The sequence below is a fragment of the Gopherus flavomarginatus genome, chromosome 1 (assembly GCF_025201925.1).
Source record: "Gopherus flavomarginatus isolate rGopFla2 chromosome 1, rGopFla2.mat.asm, whole genome shotgun sequence".
In the NCBI taxonomy this organism is placed as follows: domain Eukaryota; kingdom Metazoa; phylum Chordata; order Testudines; family Testudinidae; genus Gopherus; species Gopherus flavomarginatus.
This window is the reverse complement of record NC_066617.1, coordinates 115,319,174-115,338,270: the sequence shown is the minus strand read 5'-3', so window position 1 is coordinate 115,338,270 and position 19,097 is coordinate 115,319,174. Positions and strand designations below refer to the sequence as shown.

Below are 19,097 nucleotides of genomic sequence, written 5' to 3'. Positions count from 1 at the left end.
GTCTGCCTACTTTTGTTAGAAGTCTTTGAAAAAACACTGCAGCTTTCAAATGCTCAGAGACTTTTTTTTTTTATTTCTGCACACAAACTTCCTGATGATTGCATCCTCCATCCTCTCACAGCTTCTCCATGCAACTGGATTATGCATGCACGGTGACTGAGCATGTTCCCTCCAGCCCAGGGCTATGTGGGCTCAGAAAGACATTTCCTGTAATAGCTGCCTCAGGTAGGGGCAGGAGCAGAAGCAGCCCTACCCATGTTGCCAGCCAGGATGGAAAATATTTCTGGAGCTCCCAAGCAGCGGAGTAAAAAGAAAAAAAGGCTAGCCAATCAGCAGAACAAAAATGGCCAGCCAATGAGAATGGAGCAAAAAAGAGCCAAGCAGCACACTGGTACAGAACCCCCTGGTAGCTGGCAGGATGACAGCCCTGCTCACTCACCACTAGAACTGGCCTGAGTACGGTTGATTCCGAGAACTGGAATTGAGATCAGAAGGTCTGTTTCTCTGATCTGCAGCTGAAGTCAATGGGATCTTTGCTTTGAGCATATAAAAGGCTACATAATGCTATGCACAAGCAACCTTACTTCTGGCATTGCTTAATTTTTGAGTGCTTGACTTTGCAACCTTAATAATGTTCTTTTAACAGTGTGCGTGTGTAAATTAAGGCCCAAGTGATCTTATTATATATCTTAAAAAAACTAGGAAAAAGGTGGAGATGCATCATCTAGTGGTTATGTAACACACAAAGACTACAGCTAGATCATGGAACTTGGGCATCAGAAGATTGGGTTTTATGTCTAGCCCTTCACCAAGTCATCTCTGTGCTTCAGTTTCCCCATATGTGTGATTGGGATGGGAAAAGAGGAGGGAAGGATACTTCTCTAATTCACAAGTGTGTTATGGAACTTAATTGTTTACAAAAAGTTGTGAGATGGGTGGAGGAGTAGCGCTATGGAGCTGCAGAATAATGGGTATGGAGATTCCAAGGCTCTGCACAGGACAGTGCTTCTGGCACACTGGTCCTTTGCACATGCTATGCTCTGGAAGTCTCTTCCAGACATGATGGTTCATCATGGTATCAGAAAAATAGAGAACCACTGACTGGCTTTTCCCTTTGACAGATGTTGCATTTCTGTTGCAGAAACAAGGCAGCTCTCTTTTCTTTATCTCAGTACCCACACATCAATGTTGTCATTGTAAGAACCGAGCATTTTACTTACCCTCAGACACCCTACCCCAGCCACTAGCAACACAAAGAGTCCCGGCCTCAAATTTATCATCTCTGTGGGGAAGGCAGATTGGCTGAACTCTACGTCCTAAGAAGGAAAGTGCACACAGATGTGAGTACATGAACTCCAGGCTGTCAGAAGTGATTCTCTCTGCACCAACCAGATAAAAGCAACAATGCCCTTTATTGTGTGAACAGAATGGATCAAGGTCCTTTGAACTAGACATATTTCTAAAGCAATTCAATCAAACGGCTAAAAATAAGTCAAGTCAATCACCTTTAAAATGAGGTAATCTTGAGACATCACATCGTTTTAGACAAAATAATGTGAACAATGTTTTGGCCGGCCATATTCAAGTGAAATGTAAGCAGCAAGAACAAGACTAGAGGAAAGAGACTGGGGGTGCGGGGGAGGGGGTAAGGGGGGGATGGAGAGAGGGAAAGGAGCAGCAGCATCGAAGAGGATGGAAAAGGGAACTGTCCTATGTACAATTATCATACAGCCTGCGATAGTGTCCATTTGTAGATCCTGTTGAGCATTCTATTCTCTGAAGACAAGAATGCTGACCATATGTCAAAAGAAGTGGAGTTCTGATTTACACAGGACATTCAAAACTCAAATGCTCAGCTCTGATCCCAAACTGAGCAAATACCTTTGTAAGTTTCTTTTGGGGGATCAGAGGAGAAAGGAATCAAAGATACTTGAAAATAAATTAATTAGGCCATGACAAGTCAAGATATTGACAAACCTTGAACACTTACCAGTGTAGAAGACAGCCCCACCTTCTCCTGGAGGGATCATCTAGATGACTCAAAAGCTGTTTTCAAGCATTATGACTGGAGACTTAAGTTTTTTTATCCACAAAATAGGTACATAGGTAGTAGTAAAGCAAGCTTTCTCTCACTGCCCGGTCAACAGGCCTCAGCCCTTAACTGATCACTTCCTGGCTAACGAGCATAGTTTGATTTTCCATACCCATTCATTCCTCTCTCCACTCAGAGCAGCAAACAGGTGCAACTTTAGTGCCATTTATCACAATGGTTTTGTGATGCAGACACCTGTTCACTGGGAGCTAGACTAAGACTAAAGTCATTTTAGAAGGGCCACTGATTGGAATTGTTACCACGAGGTAGCTAATCACAGCCAACTTGGGTGGGATTTGATCAAGCAGTGAAAGGATCTATGTATCCCATGTGGTCTCCTGACCGTTTATGAATCTGTATGCAAAAAGCCACACTCCAGAAAGCCTTTTAAAATGGCTTTAAAATTCCTCTTGCGTTCACCTTTGCCGCTATGACAGATACTGGATGATGTGTGTTCAAAACAGGGTGACGTGCATTAAAATTGAAGCCGTCTTCTCATTTTGCCAGATCCATTCAGTGATGGAACAATCTGCTGTTTGTGGCATCACATCTCTTCCTACAGTGAAAAGTTCCGCTATCACAAACAGTGGAGACTGGGGGTTCTGAATGAAGTGGACAAGAGGAGCAAGCTAATTAGCGAGGAGAGAACTTTCCGAGAGGTAAAGAAAACATGGAATTACTACAACCGGAAGACAGTGTGACTTTTTGTGCTCTCTAGCGTTGCAAAGATCAGTACTATGGACAATACATGAGAAGCCCCAGAACAAAGACTTGAGGAACAATTATTTGGACAAGATCACTAAGACTAGACTGGATTTAGCATGGGTAACCTACTTGGGCAGGAGTAAAGACACTACCAGGAGAGTGTTTTATATGCTGGAAAGAGCATTACAGAGAGATAGGAGAATAAAAGGATGCGCTAAACTAACAAGTTATATGTAGTCAAGGATCCGCTCTGAAGCACTTTCACTCAGTCTCCTCCCTTACCGTACTTTACTCTGTATTTCAGATATAGCAGAGCGATATCAGAATGCATGTAGCCAAGTCTGTTGAAGTCAGGGTGAACAACGACTTGTGAGACAGGAATGTTCTGTTCTTGTTCATCTGTCTTTCCGAGGTTATGTTCTCCAACAGTCACAATGAGATTCTTCACTAGTTTCCTGACAAACAAAGGACAAGGTTAATGACGGAGAGATTTGCCAACACACTTCAGCCTGTTACGCATGGAGCCAAGGCTGATAGTTTCCTAAAAGAAACAGCTAAGTACAAGCAATTCTCTCATTACTGGGAAGTTCAATACATGGAAAATGTGACCTAACCACATCGTTCCCTGCTGAGGGCCTGAATCTAGCCTTCAACAGCAGGCTTTTCCCAGCTATGCTACTTTCACTTGGCCTCATGCCTTAAGGGGCCATGTTGCCTCAGGGTCAGAGTGCTACAATACTGTTGAGATTTTATTTCTTAATTGACTGGCTTTTTGTTCTACCTCCCACTCAGTAATACAAGGACTGATAAGCTTGGGCCTGGATTCTGCTTGCAACAATGGATCACCTGCAGCCTTTAGACTAGGATCTTTAGAGAGTCCCAAGACACCTTAAAATCAGTGGGAAACGAGAGCCTGAGTCCTTTAGAGCCCTTTGAAAAAAATCCCCTGCTTGTTTTTAATTCACAGTGTCTGGGAGAAGGAGGTACCTAGAGGAGAAGATTTGGAGGAGGAGGATTGCTCACGAGAATAAAACCATTGAGAGGGCTTTAGAAGGTTACATATACTTGAGACAAATGTTTAATATTTATTTGAAAACACAGTTGTGTCTCTGGTATAGCTCTTGGGGGTTTATGAACACAGCAATGTGGCATTGTGATTAATGAACTCAGGCATTTTGGTGCTGCCTGGGACAATCAATCACACTGGGTTACTTCTTTTAGCATTTACCATGTTAATTAGTAAGCTACATTTAATCTTTATTGTACACTAAACTTACAGGTGACCCCCTTATTTTTACTTGCAATGTATTTACTATAGTCTCGTGAGAAGGACAAGTAGTATCTAAGTTGTGTACAATCCGGATCTAGTCTGTACAAGAGGGTAACAGATCAGTGAAATACCATTCTACCCCTCGGTTATAACTCTGGAAGTCTGGATTCAATCCCCAGCTCTGTCACATACTTCCCACTGTGGGTATGTCTACACAGCAAAGAAAAACCTGCAGATGGATTGCGCCAGCTGACTCAGGCTCACTGGGCTCAGCTGTGGGGCTATTTCACTGCTGAGAAGACTTCCAGGCTCAGGCTGGAGGACCCTACGGAATGGGAGGGTCCCAGAACTTGGCTCTAGCCTGAGGCCAGAAGTCTACACAGCAATGAAATGGCCCTGAAGCCTGAACCCACCGAGCATGAGTTGACTGGATCAGGCCAGCCGTGGAGTTTTCTTTGCTGCGTAGACATCCCCTGTGTGACTTCAGGGGAATTGCTTAACCTATTCATAGGAACACTAATACTGCCTTTCTCCCACTCCATGGTATGTCTGTTTTATACATACACATGAACAAGATTTGATGTATTCAGCAGATCTCCCATAAGCAAGTTGTGCAAACAACGTCCTTTCCTCTTCCTAATGTTATCTGTCTCTCAATACCACAGAGAAATGATTCAGAACTATGGAGATTGTGCATCTCTCTTGGGAGATAAGTAGAGCTGACTAAAGTTTTCTAAATTTCAAGTTTGATAAAGATTTGTCACAATTTCAATAAAGAAAAAAGAAAAAAATCATCAAGGATGTTTTCACAAATTCCCCCCACCCAATCTTTTAGGTAATCTCCAGAAATAAGTTATTTTTTTTGGAAGCTCAAAAATAATTATTTCTAGCTCAAATACTCAATAGGTGAGCGAAAAAGGAGAAACCACAGTGGGTTCCACTGTTGATTGTTTCCTACAGTCATCAGTTCTCATATCTACAGCTATCATCGTTCCTAACTACTCCCCATCCCCACCCCTGACTCAGTGCTGAAGGATTTCAGAACTATTAACTAAGGGGTTCAAACCCCTCTCCCTCTGCTGGGTTTTAACAACTGTCATTTTACAGTTACTTTCAGCATGGACGAATGTTTTAAAGTGCAACAGAGAAGTACAGCAGACAACAGTTAATTATATAGGTGCTTTCCCTTGCAGTGCAGCATTTATCTCCCTCCTATTTTGCGTGGATTTAGTGCTCCTGAAAGGTACCAGTCCCGGAGAGTGAAATCCCCCATTTAGTCACAGATCAAGTGAGTGATAAATTGCCCTCTGTTGGATTGATTGCTGCCCGCCGATCTGGTGGGTAGTGTAGATAAGCCCTCAGTAAAAGCTCCTTCTTTGGACAGAGTATGTTCACTCAAAGTATAAGACTCAGCTAGCAAAGTCAGAGTCCTAGCCATTGTGAGCTCTACTACCATTTAATTCATGTAGAGAATGGTGAAGGTTTTAAGTTGCCATCTGGGAACCACCAGTAATCAGGTGAAATATTCTGAGCACCAAGGAGTGGGCAGCTAGGGTTTTGGGAGGGGTGAAGAGCAGGGCTTAATTTGTAATGAAAGAGGCGCCAGGGCTCAAGCAATTTTTAAAATATTTATTATAGGTTTGATGAGCCCAGAGGTGCTGGGACTATGAACTGCCCTTGCAAGCCCCAGCACAAATTAAGCCATGGAGAAAAGCCATTAAGATCTATAGCTCCTGAAGTAGCTTGCAGAATGAAACAGTCAGAAAAACCCAATGGATTGGACCAGTGGTTCTCAAACTTTTGTACTGGTGATCACTTTCTCATAGCAAGCCTCCGAGTGAGACACCCTCCCTTATATATATAAAGTTTTTAATTTGTAACACCATTATAAATGCTGAAGGCAAAGCAGGATTTGGGGTGGAGGCTGACAGCTCAGGACCCCCCCGTGTCATAACCCTGCAACCTCTGAGGGGTCACAACCCCCAGTTTGAGAACCCCTGGATTAGACGCTATTGCTCCACAAAGAGAACATGAGTGTAGCACAGCATGGCCCTACTTCAGATATTCTAATGCCATTTTCTTCTCCAGCTGGGAAGCAGCACATACTAACACTATGGAGCTTTCTTTACTAATAGACAAGGGCTTTAACGAAGTAACTTAAAGGCTAAAGACAAAAACAGCATTCTCTAACTTACGGCTCAAGGGTGAACACGCAGTGAGCTGCAGTTACAACCACATCTTCTTGTATTAAACTGCCACCACAGAAGTGAAAACGACCCAACTTGAGAGATACCTTTACAAAAAGAAAGTCATACACATTTAAGATGAAGCTCGTTATACTGCCCTCCAAAAGAACATCTGAAATCTCACAAAGATCTGAGGAAGTTCTCCACCCTCCCCCAGATCATAACAGATGGCAGTGCTCAAAAAGAAAAAAAGGAGGTTTTGAATGCACTCATTTCTAGACAAGAATTTCCAGATGACTGGTGTCCAGAGAAATGTTGTCTAAATTGTGGACTCACCCTTAATAGCTATCCCTAATTTCACAGATATTTGGGAAGAGCTGAAGGAGCAGAGTGTAGACCAAAACTTGGAATTCTCTGAAATGGAGAAGTGCTTAGAGGGAGAATTTTGTCCTTCCTGCTTACTGTTATGTATCACCAGAAATTGTTTCATGGGGTGAAGATAGGACTATAGTAACAGGACGCAGTAATGTTACATCCACTGACAGTGTCAAAAATTGCTAATTTGCTTCGAAATGAAAGTCTGGAAGCAATGACCCAATCCTTTTATTACATGAATTTAAGTTTACAGAGTGAGAAAACATTTCTGTGAAGTTAGACTTCCCTGACTTTGCCAACAGAAGAAACAATTAGGCAAGAATTCCTCCACCACAAATACAGCTAATCCAGCATTTTGAGCTACTATGAAGAAGCAACAGATGAACTTTAGGACTCTTACAGCCAACAGAAGGCCAGTATGCAATACTGTTAATAAAATGTTTTCTTGTATGGATGGGACAATTTTTGTATGTTAGAGGCATAACAGTTTGGAACTTATTCCCTGAAGGTCAGACGTAACCTCAGAGTTATCAGTGATAGGGATAAAATCCCTCAAACTAATCCATCCCACAGATTACTTCCAAATCCTTTGTGAAAGGCATATGCCAAAACTGTAAGCAACTTGTACTTTAGTAACTTTAGGGATTAAGGGAGAAAAGGGATTTTAAATTAAGATACAGGTTAAGAAAGGGCATTTGGCTCCTTACTGAATGAAGACATCCTCTCAGTTATTGTCTATGCCTTGAAAAAAAAAATCATCACTCCCTCAAGAAGTTACTGTATTTGTGTCACAGACCTGCCAGGGTTGCCCCCCAGCCACTGAATTTCTGCCTCCAACAATTCTAGAAAAGAATCCAGACAGCAGGAAACTTTTCTGGTTCTCCAAGTCAACGGGCCGAACTCCACATTTTAATCCTACACCAGACAGAAAGGAAAATGTTATAAACTGAAACAACATTGATACGTATGAGTGTACAGCCTCGGGAGTCTCAGTAGGACATAATGCTGATTTTGTAATCAGCCTCTAACAGAATCCCTAGTGGCCAATACTGGGAATTGCATGTTTAAGTATTGGATTACAAAGCCTTAAACCAGTGGTTCTCAACCGGGGGTACACACACCCCTGGGGAAACATCAGCCTATCTAGATATTTGCCTAGATTTACAACAGGCTACACTAGCACTAGCAAAGTCAGTACAAACTATAATTTCATATCCATAATGACTTGTTTGTACTCCTGTATGTACTATTCACTGAAATATAAGTACAATATTTATATTCCAATTGATTTATTGTATATTATATGGCAAGAATGAGAAAGTAAGACTTTTTCAGTAACAGTGTGCTGTGACACTTGTATTTTTATGTCTGATTTTGCAAGCAAGTAGTTTTTACGTGAGGTGAAACTTGGGGGTACACAAGACAAATCGGGAGGAGGTACAGTAGTTTGGAAAGGTTGAGAACCACTGCCTTCAACAGTAGAACCTCAGAATTATGAACACCAGAGTTACAAACTGACCACTCAACCACACACCTCATTTGGAACCGGAAGTACGCAATCAGGCAGCAGCAGAGACCAAAAAAGCAAATAGAGTAGAGTAATGTGTTAAATATAAACTACTTTTTAAAAAAAGGAAAGCAACACTCCTCTTCTGCATAGTAAAGTTTCAAAGCTGTATTAAGACAATGTTCAGCTGTAAACTTTTGAAAGAAAAACCATAATGTTTTGTTCCAAGCTACAGACATTTCAGAGTTGTAAACAACCTCCATTCCCGAGGTGTTCGTAACTCTGAGGCTCTACTGTATTAAGTTTGACTTCCAAAATGAAGTGAACTCAGGTGGAGAATATATAGAGTACACAGGAATGGTGCGTCTAGAGAATAAATCAGAACGTGAGAGAGACTGAAGTCAATTTGTCTTAAGTGTGATGGTGCTTAATAGTTAATTCTGCTGCCATCAAATGTATCAAAGCTATTCATTCACTCAGCAGCTGAAGAATGAATAGAGACGATAAAACTATTACTGATCAAATGTTATTGGCACTTATAAAGTTACCTAAAAAGTGCTATGAGATACAGTGCTGGCCTGTTTAATCTATTTTTTCAGTACCCAGGAGGGCTCTGCAATATTAAATATTTAATTGAGTATTTACTACTTTCAAGTTTAAAAAGCCCCTTGTGCAATACACAAAGGGGCCAGCTAGAGTAAGTTATGAAAGATGCTCTCTCTCTGACTGAATTGAACAGGCTCAGCATGCAATCTTTTGCTTCAGGTTGACAAGCACTCCAAAGAGACATACATTTCCTGAATCCATTTGAGAAGTGATTGTACCTTTGAAACTTGAGACACAAACAGAGGGAAAATATGATTGTGCCCAGTTGTGTCTGGTTTGCTTTTAGGTACTGTAATAAGCCAGAAAGTTCAAAATAAATCTGTTGCAATCTCATTTATGTTTTCTGGGGGGAAAAAAATCACCCAGCAGAAAATAACGTACTTGTTTCACAGACCTGGCAGAAGACATGCTGGGGCCTGAAGAAACCCCTCTTCACCTTATCCACTGCAGAAAGTTATTAATCACAGTTAACAGTATACACAAGTGACTGTAAAGATCTGAGACACAAAGAAAAGAGCTACTGTATGGTAACTCCTCATACCAGGGTCCTGTATCCCCAGACTGGATGGTTCAGAGACAGATAGATCTTCAGCATTCTTGCTCCTCCCCTGATGGGACAACAGCAATTTTTCTGCACCACTCAGCTGGTCTGTTCCTACACCTAAGAGGGCTGTAAGCAATACACCATTAGTTCAAGGCCAACACACTTCCCACAGGAACACCTGAGAGGTGGAATTTCCCCACCACCACCACAAATGAAACACACGCAAAGTGAAACCTAGAAGTACTGGATAGTTGTTCAGTTCTACCCTAGACAGAATGCCAGGTTGCCACAGCTTTGTGCTTATATATACACACCTTAAAGGCTGGATTCTGATCTCATTTACACTAGCATATGCCTGAAGTAACTCCTTGGAAGTCATTCCCAATTAATACTGGTCCAATAGAGACCAGAATCTAGTTACTAAATGTCATTGGCTCTTTCACAAGCAGCTGCTATAGAACAGGTTCTATACTCCTTTAGCCCTAATGCTGCCCTGCAATGTGGATGAATGTCATTCATTGGCGACCCCATATTTATCTTGGTTCCACACAAACCTGAAGGGGTTTTATTTGCTCATTCTTTGATTTGGCTAATCGGCATCAGAAACGAAGGATCACACCATGGAGGTTTTAGAAAGCTTTGTATGAGTTCAAACCAAATTAAAGCCCCATATTTCCTTATCTATTACTTTCGTGGTGAGCCATATAGAGAACTTGTCCTGTGGAATTGAGACTAGGATGATAAATAGTTGGGAAACAGCATCTCTCCAGAAGAAGCTTCCATTCCCACAGAACTCTTATGTCAATGTTTTCTACAGAGAAACAAACTGGAGTCCCATCCAGACCATAGGAAATATTTTCTTTTTGCTTTTAAACTGAATTTTGTTACCAGAGTCACCAGAAAAATGTTTTCCTCTCCCTTCCACCACTAGTCTAAAGGTCGTGAATGACCCCAGAAAGAGGCAGCAGCATTCAAAGCCTTCTCATTGGGGTAAATCCCTCTTCTTTATAACTAGGCCCATGCTTGGTGGGTTGGATGTATAGATAAGAGACTCCTGGATGCATATGCCTAAGGACACTATTGTCTCAGCAACATGTCAGGACTGTTGTAAGCAGTGGAAAATAGACAGGCTTTCATGGGAGATGACCATTGATCTAGGTGGAGAGAGAGACCATACTAACGAGGGAGGAATAGCACGCACCATAACAGAGTGGAAGGAACAGCAGAGAACTAGCCATGCTAGACAGTCTCACAGCTAATTACATCATTTCCAGCCAGGATTTTTATTGTTAGGCTTGGCAGAATTAGATGATATTTTCTGTTGAAATCATTAAAAAAAAAGTTTATTTTTAAGCATTTTTAATTTTTATCCATTTAAATTTTTCAGTTTCCCAAAATTATCAGGGAAGTCAGATAATTATTTGAGGACAGGAGACAAGATTCAAAAAAACTAAAGCTTTATGACCATTAAAAACACACATTGGTGTTGTCCCATGTCAAAATATACGAAGTAAATATCAAATCAAACTCAGTTCTCAAACAGCATTTTTCTTATTTTGCCTATCTGTAAACTTAAGTTGATGAAAAATATTTCCATCATTTGTGTGTGTACAGTGAAACCAACATCTAATCCTTCCAAGCTTATTTATTGTCATCTTCACATGAAAAACATCTGTAAGTTTCTCTGAGGGTCATGGGGGTCCCTTGTACAATGCTACCTTCCTGACATCCTCTGCTCTGAAGAATTTACTGTGCTTCCAGCATGCACCATTTTACCCCTCTCCCCTGCAAGCATTTCTGGGAAGAAGAGTCCCTTATAATCTAGTGAAGGTCTTGGGGGGGGGGGTGTCAAGGCATATATTCATTAGTATGTTAACTAATAAAGGAGGATACGTAGAAAGGCTTTATGAACACAAACAATATCAGCTGAAGAACATTGCTCTGAGCCCCAGCTCGTACAGAGCTTTCTTAGGTCACCAGTTTAAGTTTAGTGGATTCAGCCTATTTATCATCATTTGTACACATTACAGTTTAGTATGACTGGGGATCTCTCCTGCAGAAAGAAGAAAAATGAACAGGTGTTGTAGCAGATAAGTAGTACAGGGAAGGGGTAACAGCTGCTCCTACTCAAGTTACAGCAGTTTATATAATTGATCATGCAGAACTTCTCTAGTTCAGCAGTTCTCAAACTGTGGGTTGAGACCCCAAAGTGGGTCACAACTCCATTTTAATGGAGTCTCCAGGGCTGGCTTAGAGTTGCTGAGGTGAAAGCTGAAACCCAAGCCCCACCCCTCAGGGCAAAAGCCTGAGGGCTTCAGCCCTGGGTGGGAGGGCTCAGGTTACAGGCCCCCTGCCTGGGGCTGAAGCCATTGGGCCCCACCACCCAGGACAGCGGGACACAGGCAAGCTCAGGACTTGGTCTCCCCTCCTGGGGTCATGTAGTAATTTCTGTTGTCAGAAGGAGGTCACAGTGTAATGAAGTTTGAAAACCCCTGAACTAGTTAACCATTGCACATGGCGATCAGGGACTGTTGTGGTTGAGATGCCAAGACAACACATAGTATATAGACCACTCCTATTACACTTGACTACATTTTATCATGGATATCAGCCACTAAAAGACAAAATTATAAGGGGCAGGGAAAAGGGAACAATTGTGAAGCAAATCACCCAGAGGGAATTTTTATGTGGTGTCTGCTTCCTGGTCTGACATTTGGTAGCACAAACTAAGCTTTGACCAAGTTTCTCAGTTCATTTGGAACTTGGCTCACAAGTCACATGGCACAACCCTGTGTTCTGAGGCATAAATTGGTCCATCCAGAGGGGCTAGAGATTCTTGCCTCTTCTCTAGACTGAGAAAGTAACTCTCTCAAATCCTTCAGCTCCCTTCCAGCCTCATGCAGGGGCTCAATCAGAACTCTAGCCCAGCCTCCCAGGCAGAGCTCTGCCTGACCCAGCACCAAGGCTTCTTACAGGCTCTGCTTTCATGCCCTTGAGCTGGAACAAGGAGGGACTCACTTACCACATTGAGCGGAGAGAAAAACAAACAGGAGGGATTGCACAGATGCTCCCATGGCCATATGAAAGTACACTAAAGTCAAACTGTCACCCTCATCCAGCAAAAGGGGGGGGGGGGGTTAGAAAAAGAGACTCTAACACAACTAGCCTCTACACTGCTTTGCTTTTCATTGCCTCCCTATAAAAAGTCCAAACCTTCCCACAGCTGTAGCTCCACTTCCAGGATTGCTTAATAGATAAGGGGCTGAATAAGCCTCAGCAGGTGGAGTCACAGGACTGCAAACTAGCCACCTATAGAGAGGGTCCCAATCAATTTCTATCTAGACTCCACCCCCCTCTCTCAGGCCTGCACCATTTCTCCCTCTCTGTTAGGCCTCCTGGGGAGCCCTATTAAATAGGTGACCCCATTAGCAGTAGCAGAATATTCCTGCAGGATCTATGCCCCTCTACAGAGATTGCACCATAAGCAGTAGCGATTGCTTTCTGCATCTGTCCCTCTCTTTCTCCTTGTCATTATCACCCTCAGGCTCTAGCCTTCCTGTTTTGAAATATGCCCATTCTTTACCTTTTCATGCTAAGTAGCTGACTGAGAAAGAATTTAGCTCCCAGGACTCCAGTAACCCTGTGCCCTAATCCTGTTATGACACTAGTCACCATTCGCTTGGTGGGAAGGGGTGTGGGGCAGCGATGCAGAGTGGGGGTGTTGCCTCCTTTACTCACAGCTACCTGGGAAGTATGAAGGCATCGGGGTGGCTTTAGCCTGCCCTTCTGGGAGAACAGGAAATGATCTTTTTGAAAACTAACCTATTTACACAACTTACCTGTTCATGACACAAATTAAGAGCTCCAAGGGCAGTTTTTGAATTCCAGCTCTGAGGATGGTGTTGAACAGCTTTCAGCTGAGAATCATTAAGGGTTGTATAAAGGTGGGCATAACTATCCACCTTTTATAGGGGAAACAGAGGCATGCAGTGTAGGGACTATTCTTGTTATGTGTTTGTACAGCATCCAGCCTGACACAAACCTTGGTCTTCTGGGTGCTACTGCTGTAGAAACACCATCATTCCCAGATCCTCAAAGGTAATTAGGCTCCTAACTCCAATTGCAGAGTCTGGGAGGCTGTCATCAGAGTCTCATCTTCACCTCAGCTGCCCTTCGCTGTACCCATCTTCCACTGGTTTAAATTGGACTGAAGGTGGAGGATGGTGTCCAACATCGTGTTAATCAGGATTGCCAGGTAGCCTTGCAAGGCTGCCTGTCTCTAGACATTTACCTCCTTCCACATGAGTCTGGGAGGAGGTGGATGCCTAGAGAAGCAGCAAGCAAAGAAAATAGAAGCAAACGCTTTCAACCCCTCACCTCCTCTCCACCTCATGAAACACAGTAGCACTATGGGCCTAATCTGCATCAAGCTTCAGTCTAAACAGTTTCATTTCAATCACAGAGTCAAAAAGCTTAAAGCCAGACAGGACCACTAGCTCATCTACTCTGACCTCCTATATAGCACAGGCCAACAATACCACCTAGCACCCAAAAGGAGACCAAAGTATTACAGCCCTACAGGAGATGAGAACATGTTGTGTTACGGGCAGAGAATAGGAGGGACCAAGGTGCACCAGTGCCCAAGGTCCCCGCAATGGCAGGGAAATGATTAAGTGAGATGTACCCAGATAATCCTGGCAAGTGACTCACACCCACATGCAGCAGAGGGAGGTGAAAATACCCCAAGGTTCCTGCCAATCTGACCTGAGGGGAAATTCCTTTCCAACCCCCTCTATGACTTTCAATTAGACCCTGAGCATGTGAGCAAGAACCAACCAGCCAAGCACCTGAGAAAGAGAGATAATGCTTGGTACCATCTTGGATCTCTGGCCCTCCCCACATTGTCTCATCTCCAACCATGGCCATCCCTGTGGTGTCAGAGGAAGGAGATTTTTTAAAAACCCTTCCAGAATACCCAGGGAGAAAATCTCTTTCTTTCCAGGGATGGTGTTTGGCTGAAACTCTGATGTGTGGGTTACAGAACATAACAGTGAGCCACAGGGGTATTGAGCCCTGCCCCCTAGCATCAGACACATCATCATTAGACAACTGTACTCATAAATTTTTCCAGCTTGCTCTTAAAACTGAGTTGTTTACTCCCAGAATGCCTACTGCGAGGCTGTTCCAGACCCTCAGCCTTAGAAACCTTTGTCTAATGTCCATCTTGGATTTGTTCATGGCCAGCTTAAATCCATTTGTTCTCATTTGGCCCTTAGCTTAAATAGCTCTTCACCTTCCCTGGTATTTATCACCCTAATTTATTGATATCCACTCTCAGCCTGCTTTTTGCTAGACTAAACAAGCCAAGCTCTTCCAGTGTCCTCTCAGAAGACAGGCCCTCCATTCCTCTGATCTTTATAATAGCTCTTCTCTGCATCTGCTCCAGTTTAAATTCATCGTAGAACATGGGTGACCAGAACTGTACACAGGATGCCAGACAAGGTCTTACCAGTACCTTGCACAATGGCATTAATGCTTCACTACTGGAAATGCCTTGCCCTGATACATCCTAGGATTGTATTGACCTTTTTCACAGCCGCATCGCATAGGTAGCCCAGAATCATCCTGTGATCATTCCATACCCCTAGTTCTCTCTCCTCCTCCTGTCACTGCCAACTGGTGAATCCTCAGCTTGGAAATTCTTATTATTTACCCCAATAGACTTTGAACTATTGTATTTCATCTCATTTCTGTCACTCCAGTCTTCAAGGCCAGCCAGCTCTTCCAGTGTAATGCTCTGCTTCTCCTCTGTTTTGATGATGCCTCCCTGACTTAATATCATCAACAAATTTCATTAGCACCCTCCTACTTGTTTTGCCAAGGTCATTAATTAAAACGTGGAGTAAGATTGGTTCCAAGACTGACCACTAAGGAACTCCACTAGTAACCTCCCTCCACTCTGATAAGTTAATGGAGCTATGTCAGTTTACATCTGCTAAAGATCTGGCCCTATAATTTTACGTGGGTGTCTGTCTGTCGTTATTGTGCAGAGGCAAGAGGGTAACAAAAAGCCAACTCAGCTTCCATAGCATTGTCTATGAAAGTCAGTGAATGCTGGAAACAATCAGACTGGGGCAAACTAGACTGTTTAAGTTAGAAGAACCTGTGATAAGGGCTATTCAAGGCCCCTGATACAATCATTGGCCGGCATAATAAATAAGCTGAACAGTTCGAGAAATGGGAAGAAATGTTTAGAGTTAAAGTCAGCAAAATGTAACTTGATTGGTTCCTTTTAATGGGCTGAGATTGTCCCCTCCCATCTTTGACACTGTTTGTCCAGCAACAAAGAGTCCTGTGGCTCCTTATAGACTAACAAATGTATTGGAGCATAAGCTTTCGTGGGTGAATATCCACTTCGTCAGACGCATGCCAGGTGTCACTAAATGGGATGTTTGAGCTGGAAGAGGCAAGCTTTACCATAAGGGCTGCACATGCACAGTCTCCTGGAACACAAGGATTCACCATGACACCCTTGGGTCTTCATTATTCTGATCCTGAAAGGCATCCTTACCAGATCAGGCCAGCAAGAGGGAACCAGCTAATATCACCACCTCCACTGGCTTCAGCTAAATTCTGAACAATGTCCAGGATGTAAGCCATAGGTCATAAGCCTTCCCCCATGTTGTTTTCCTTCGAGAACTTATTTCTTCTCTTGCCTATCTCAGTTCTTTTGTCTTCTGTCTAAGAAGAGTCTGGCTTACCTGGCCAAGACAACCTTTGAAGCTCTGCTGTGAACTGTAACCAGAAAGGCATTCAAGGTAATGCCTTAAACAGCCCAATGCTGATAAAAGTCTGCCAGGTCTGCTGCACTGATACAATTGTGTGCTGGGCCTGTGTGTCTCCAGCAATGATGCTGCAAGTGAAAGCGCAAGACACAGACACTGCACTTTCTAATTTTGCTATACTTTTCCCTCCCCTTGTGTGCATTTGCCTCATTTTGGCTTAAAGAAAATAGGATACAATGACCACATCAGCTCTAGGCCAGTGCAACTAACTTTTTCTCTTTCGTCTCCATATAAGGCCAGGTAATACATGAAGTGTACATTAAAGGACACCTTTAATACCATCTAAAAACCTGTCAAACCGGGGGCGGGGGGGGGGCTGTTCCCCTGCAAAGACACTACATGACTAAAGGGAATAGGAGATAGTGTTAAAATGAATGCCTTACTTAATACATTTCAAATGCTTTAAATCTATTTTTGAGTATTTAATAAAAAGGTTAATAGATTTGGAATGGTGGCTGTTACAATCGAAGTAAGCCAGTGATAACATAAAACCCAGACCACACTAAACCATTTAATGGTTGTAACAGTGAACAGGTGGTTTATTAACATCTTGTCCCTGGTTGTACCAGAGATAACCCATATGTCAGCACCACGGTGACACTGACACCCCCATCTCCCCAGACTTGATGGTGTCAGAAAATTGATTCAGTTTCCCTCCTGGGCCATTTTCAGATTTATAGTTCCTAATTCATTTCAGTCTGCGAGATTTACAATGCTGTTTCACTTGCATGTTTCCTTATTTGAAAATCCCATCTTGTCACCCCTCTGTGTAACTGCAGATTAAAAATGCATTGCTTCAGCAGACAGAGAGAGCATGCTAGAGCTGGCTTTGATTTGTGTGAAATAAATCAAGAGCAGGCATGGGTTGGATCTGGATCCCATCAAACCCAACCCTTGGGAGAGTCTGGTAGTTAGGACCTATTATCTCGGGCTCTGAGTAAACTTTCCAGACTATGGAAATACCTGCTGTATTTTATCTGCCCATGTCAGAATAACTATCGTTGTGAGACTAATAATCTCATGCCTTAAGCAACAATATATGTAGAAAGAAAAGAATATATTGTGCAGGTGTGGCGAGTCAATTCGCTGTTTTGGATAATAACTCTGGGATAGCAACAAATAACACACCTAACTGCACAGTGCCCTGGGATTCAGATATAATCTGTCCATAGTTGTGCATAGTAAATCTAGAAATTAGTGTAGGTTAGTCAGCATAGAGATACACCTGCAGCTCATTATCCAGAAATAACTTGAGTTGGCTTACCCATCCCGGAAGCCTTTGGCTCCCCTAGTTTATGTGCTGAGGCACCTTTACAAAGAGGAGCTGCAAAAGTAGGGGGCTTTGAAATGCTCATCTGTCTTACAATAAGCATTTAAAGGACAAAGAAAATATGTTCTGTTCTAATTGGGCTGGATTCTGCTACCATTCTCACTCCTCCTGCTAAATAATATCCTTGATTTCACTGGGGTACTTGCAGAGTAAGGTACCACTTCAACATTAGTAAAGGGGGAGGGGAAAGAAGTGGCCTATTAGTTATGGCAGCAGTCACCAGGGAATGCTGTTATATATGCATGTGAGCAGCATACAATTGTTGAGGAAATGTGTGAATTATTCGTTTTGTGATGTAGTTTCTTCTTAGGTGGGCTATGGCAAGCAGCAAGGAAGTTTTGTTTTCTTCCTCAATCTCTAACTGGAGCCAATTCTGGGGAGAGAGTCACTCTCTGTGAACTGGGCATTCACATTTGGGCTGAGATTCTTGCAAGGAGAGTTTGTGTGCATGCTGTCTGTGACCATCTCTGTTCTAGGACTAATGTAGTTAGCATAGAATAAACTGCATTAAAAATATACCCATACTCCACATCACTCATGTCTCCAAGAGGCAGTCAATCTACAAGGCCCCAACATCTGCTACCACTCAGCAGAGTAGGAATTATATATTTAGACTTGCACATGGAGCTTGAACATTCTGTGGAAAAATTCTCAGAAGTTACTCTTGTGGAATTTTACCTGGAAGCATCCCCTTTGGTTGGAGGAGTTAAGGAGGCTGTGGATTTTGGAGGCTATGTCGCTCAGCCCAGCAGTTCTGCGTGAAGGGACAGGAGCAATCCTGACAAGATGGCTGTTGCTTTAGTGCTCCCCCCAACCCCTTCCATCTGTGGTGGTATGACATCAGCAGAAGCACCAATACCACTGGATGGATTCATCAGTGACTTCTCTGCCACGGCCATGAAGGGGATACAAAGGGGAAACAATTCTGTGCCCTTTCCAATGTCCTCCCACTCTGGTTTTGCCACCTGAAGTCTATGGAGCCTCAGACCCCTGTCAGACAACAGAGGGAAGACATTCCTGTGCTAACGGGGGAAAGCCACATACAGATCCACTTGGGAGGATCTGGACCATGTTTTCTCTGAAGTGTAGTGCTGTGCAGTGTGCCAGGAACCTCTATAGGCACAATGTTGACCTCTTGAGTGGTTTAGCCAACAAGCTCCATTAATAAATATTTTGCCACCTAAGGACTGAAGAATGTTAAGGGGAACATTCCAACTTCACAATGCACATGCAAGTTCCCTAAAGGGGATTCAGACATACAGTGAGGGCAGAATACAGCATAGCTTGTGTACATGGCTTTAGGTTTTTGGGCTGATTGGAAATAGGCTTTCAGCAAAGATGCCTATTGACATCTGTACTGTGATAGTGCCCAGAGATGCTGCTTAGCAAGGGGTCCCATAGTACTAGGTGCTCTACAAACATATGCAATGGCCTGGCCATTGCCCGGAAAAAGGTGACAATCTCAGGCAAGACGTTTAGATGAGATGAGATTCTATTCCCTGTTTTTCCCTCCTCCATCTCTTTTTCCTTCTATTCTGTAGCCCTAAGCCAATCGGATACATTTCCTCCAGGTATCTCCTAATACATAGAACCTATCACTGTAGTAATGCCTTTATTAACAGATTAATTGTTGATGA

At 42.9% G+C, this 19,097-nt stretch overlaps 1 protein-coding gene across 1 annotated transcript in view; it reads right to left on the bottom strand.

The window, feature by feature from the left end:
• OVCH1 (ovochymase 1) overlaps nucleotides 1–13,519 on the bottom strand; it is a 58,301-nt gene extending 44,782 nt beyond the window's left edge. The window contains exons 1-5 of the mRNA XM_050936225.1: nucleotides 13,468–13,519; nucleotides 7,425–7,543; nucleotides 6,263–6,360; nucleotides 3,080–3,252; nucleotides 1,221–1,316 (exon numbers count right to left, since the gene is read on the bottom strand). Coding sequence (XP_050792182.1) covers nucleotides 1,221–1,316; nucleotides 3,080–3,252; nucleotides 6,263–6,360; nucleotides 7,425–7,543; nucleotides 13,468–13,519 — 538 coding nt within the window. The remainder of the gene's footprint in view (nucleotides 1–1,220; nucleotides 1,317–3,079; nucleotides 3,253–6,262; nucleotides 6,361–7,424; nucleotides 7,544–13,467) is intronic.
• Nucleotides 13,520–19,097: the final 5,578 nt, after the last annotated feature.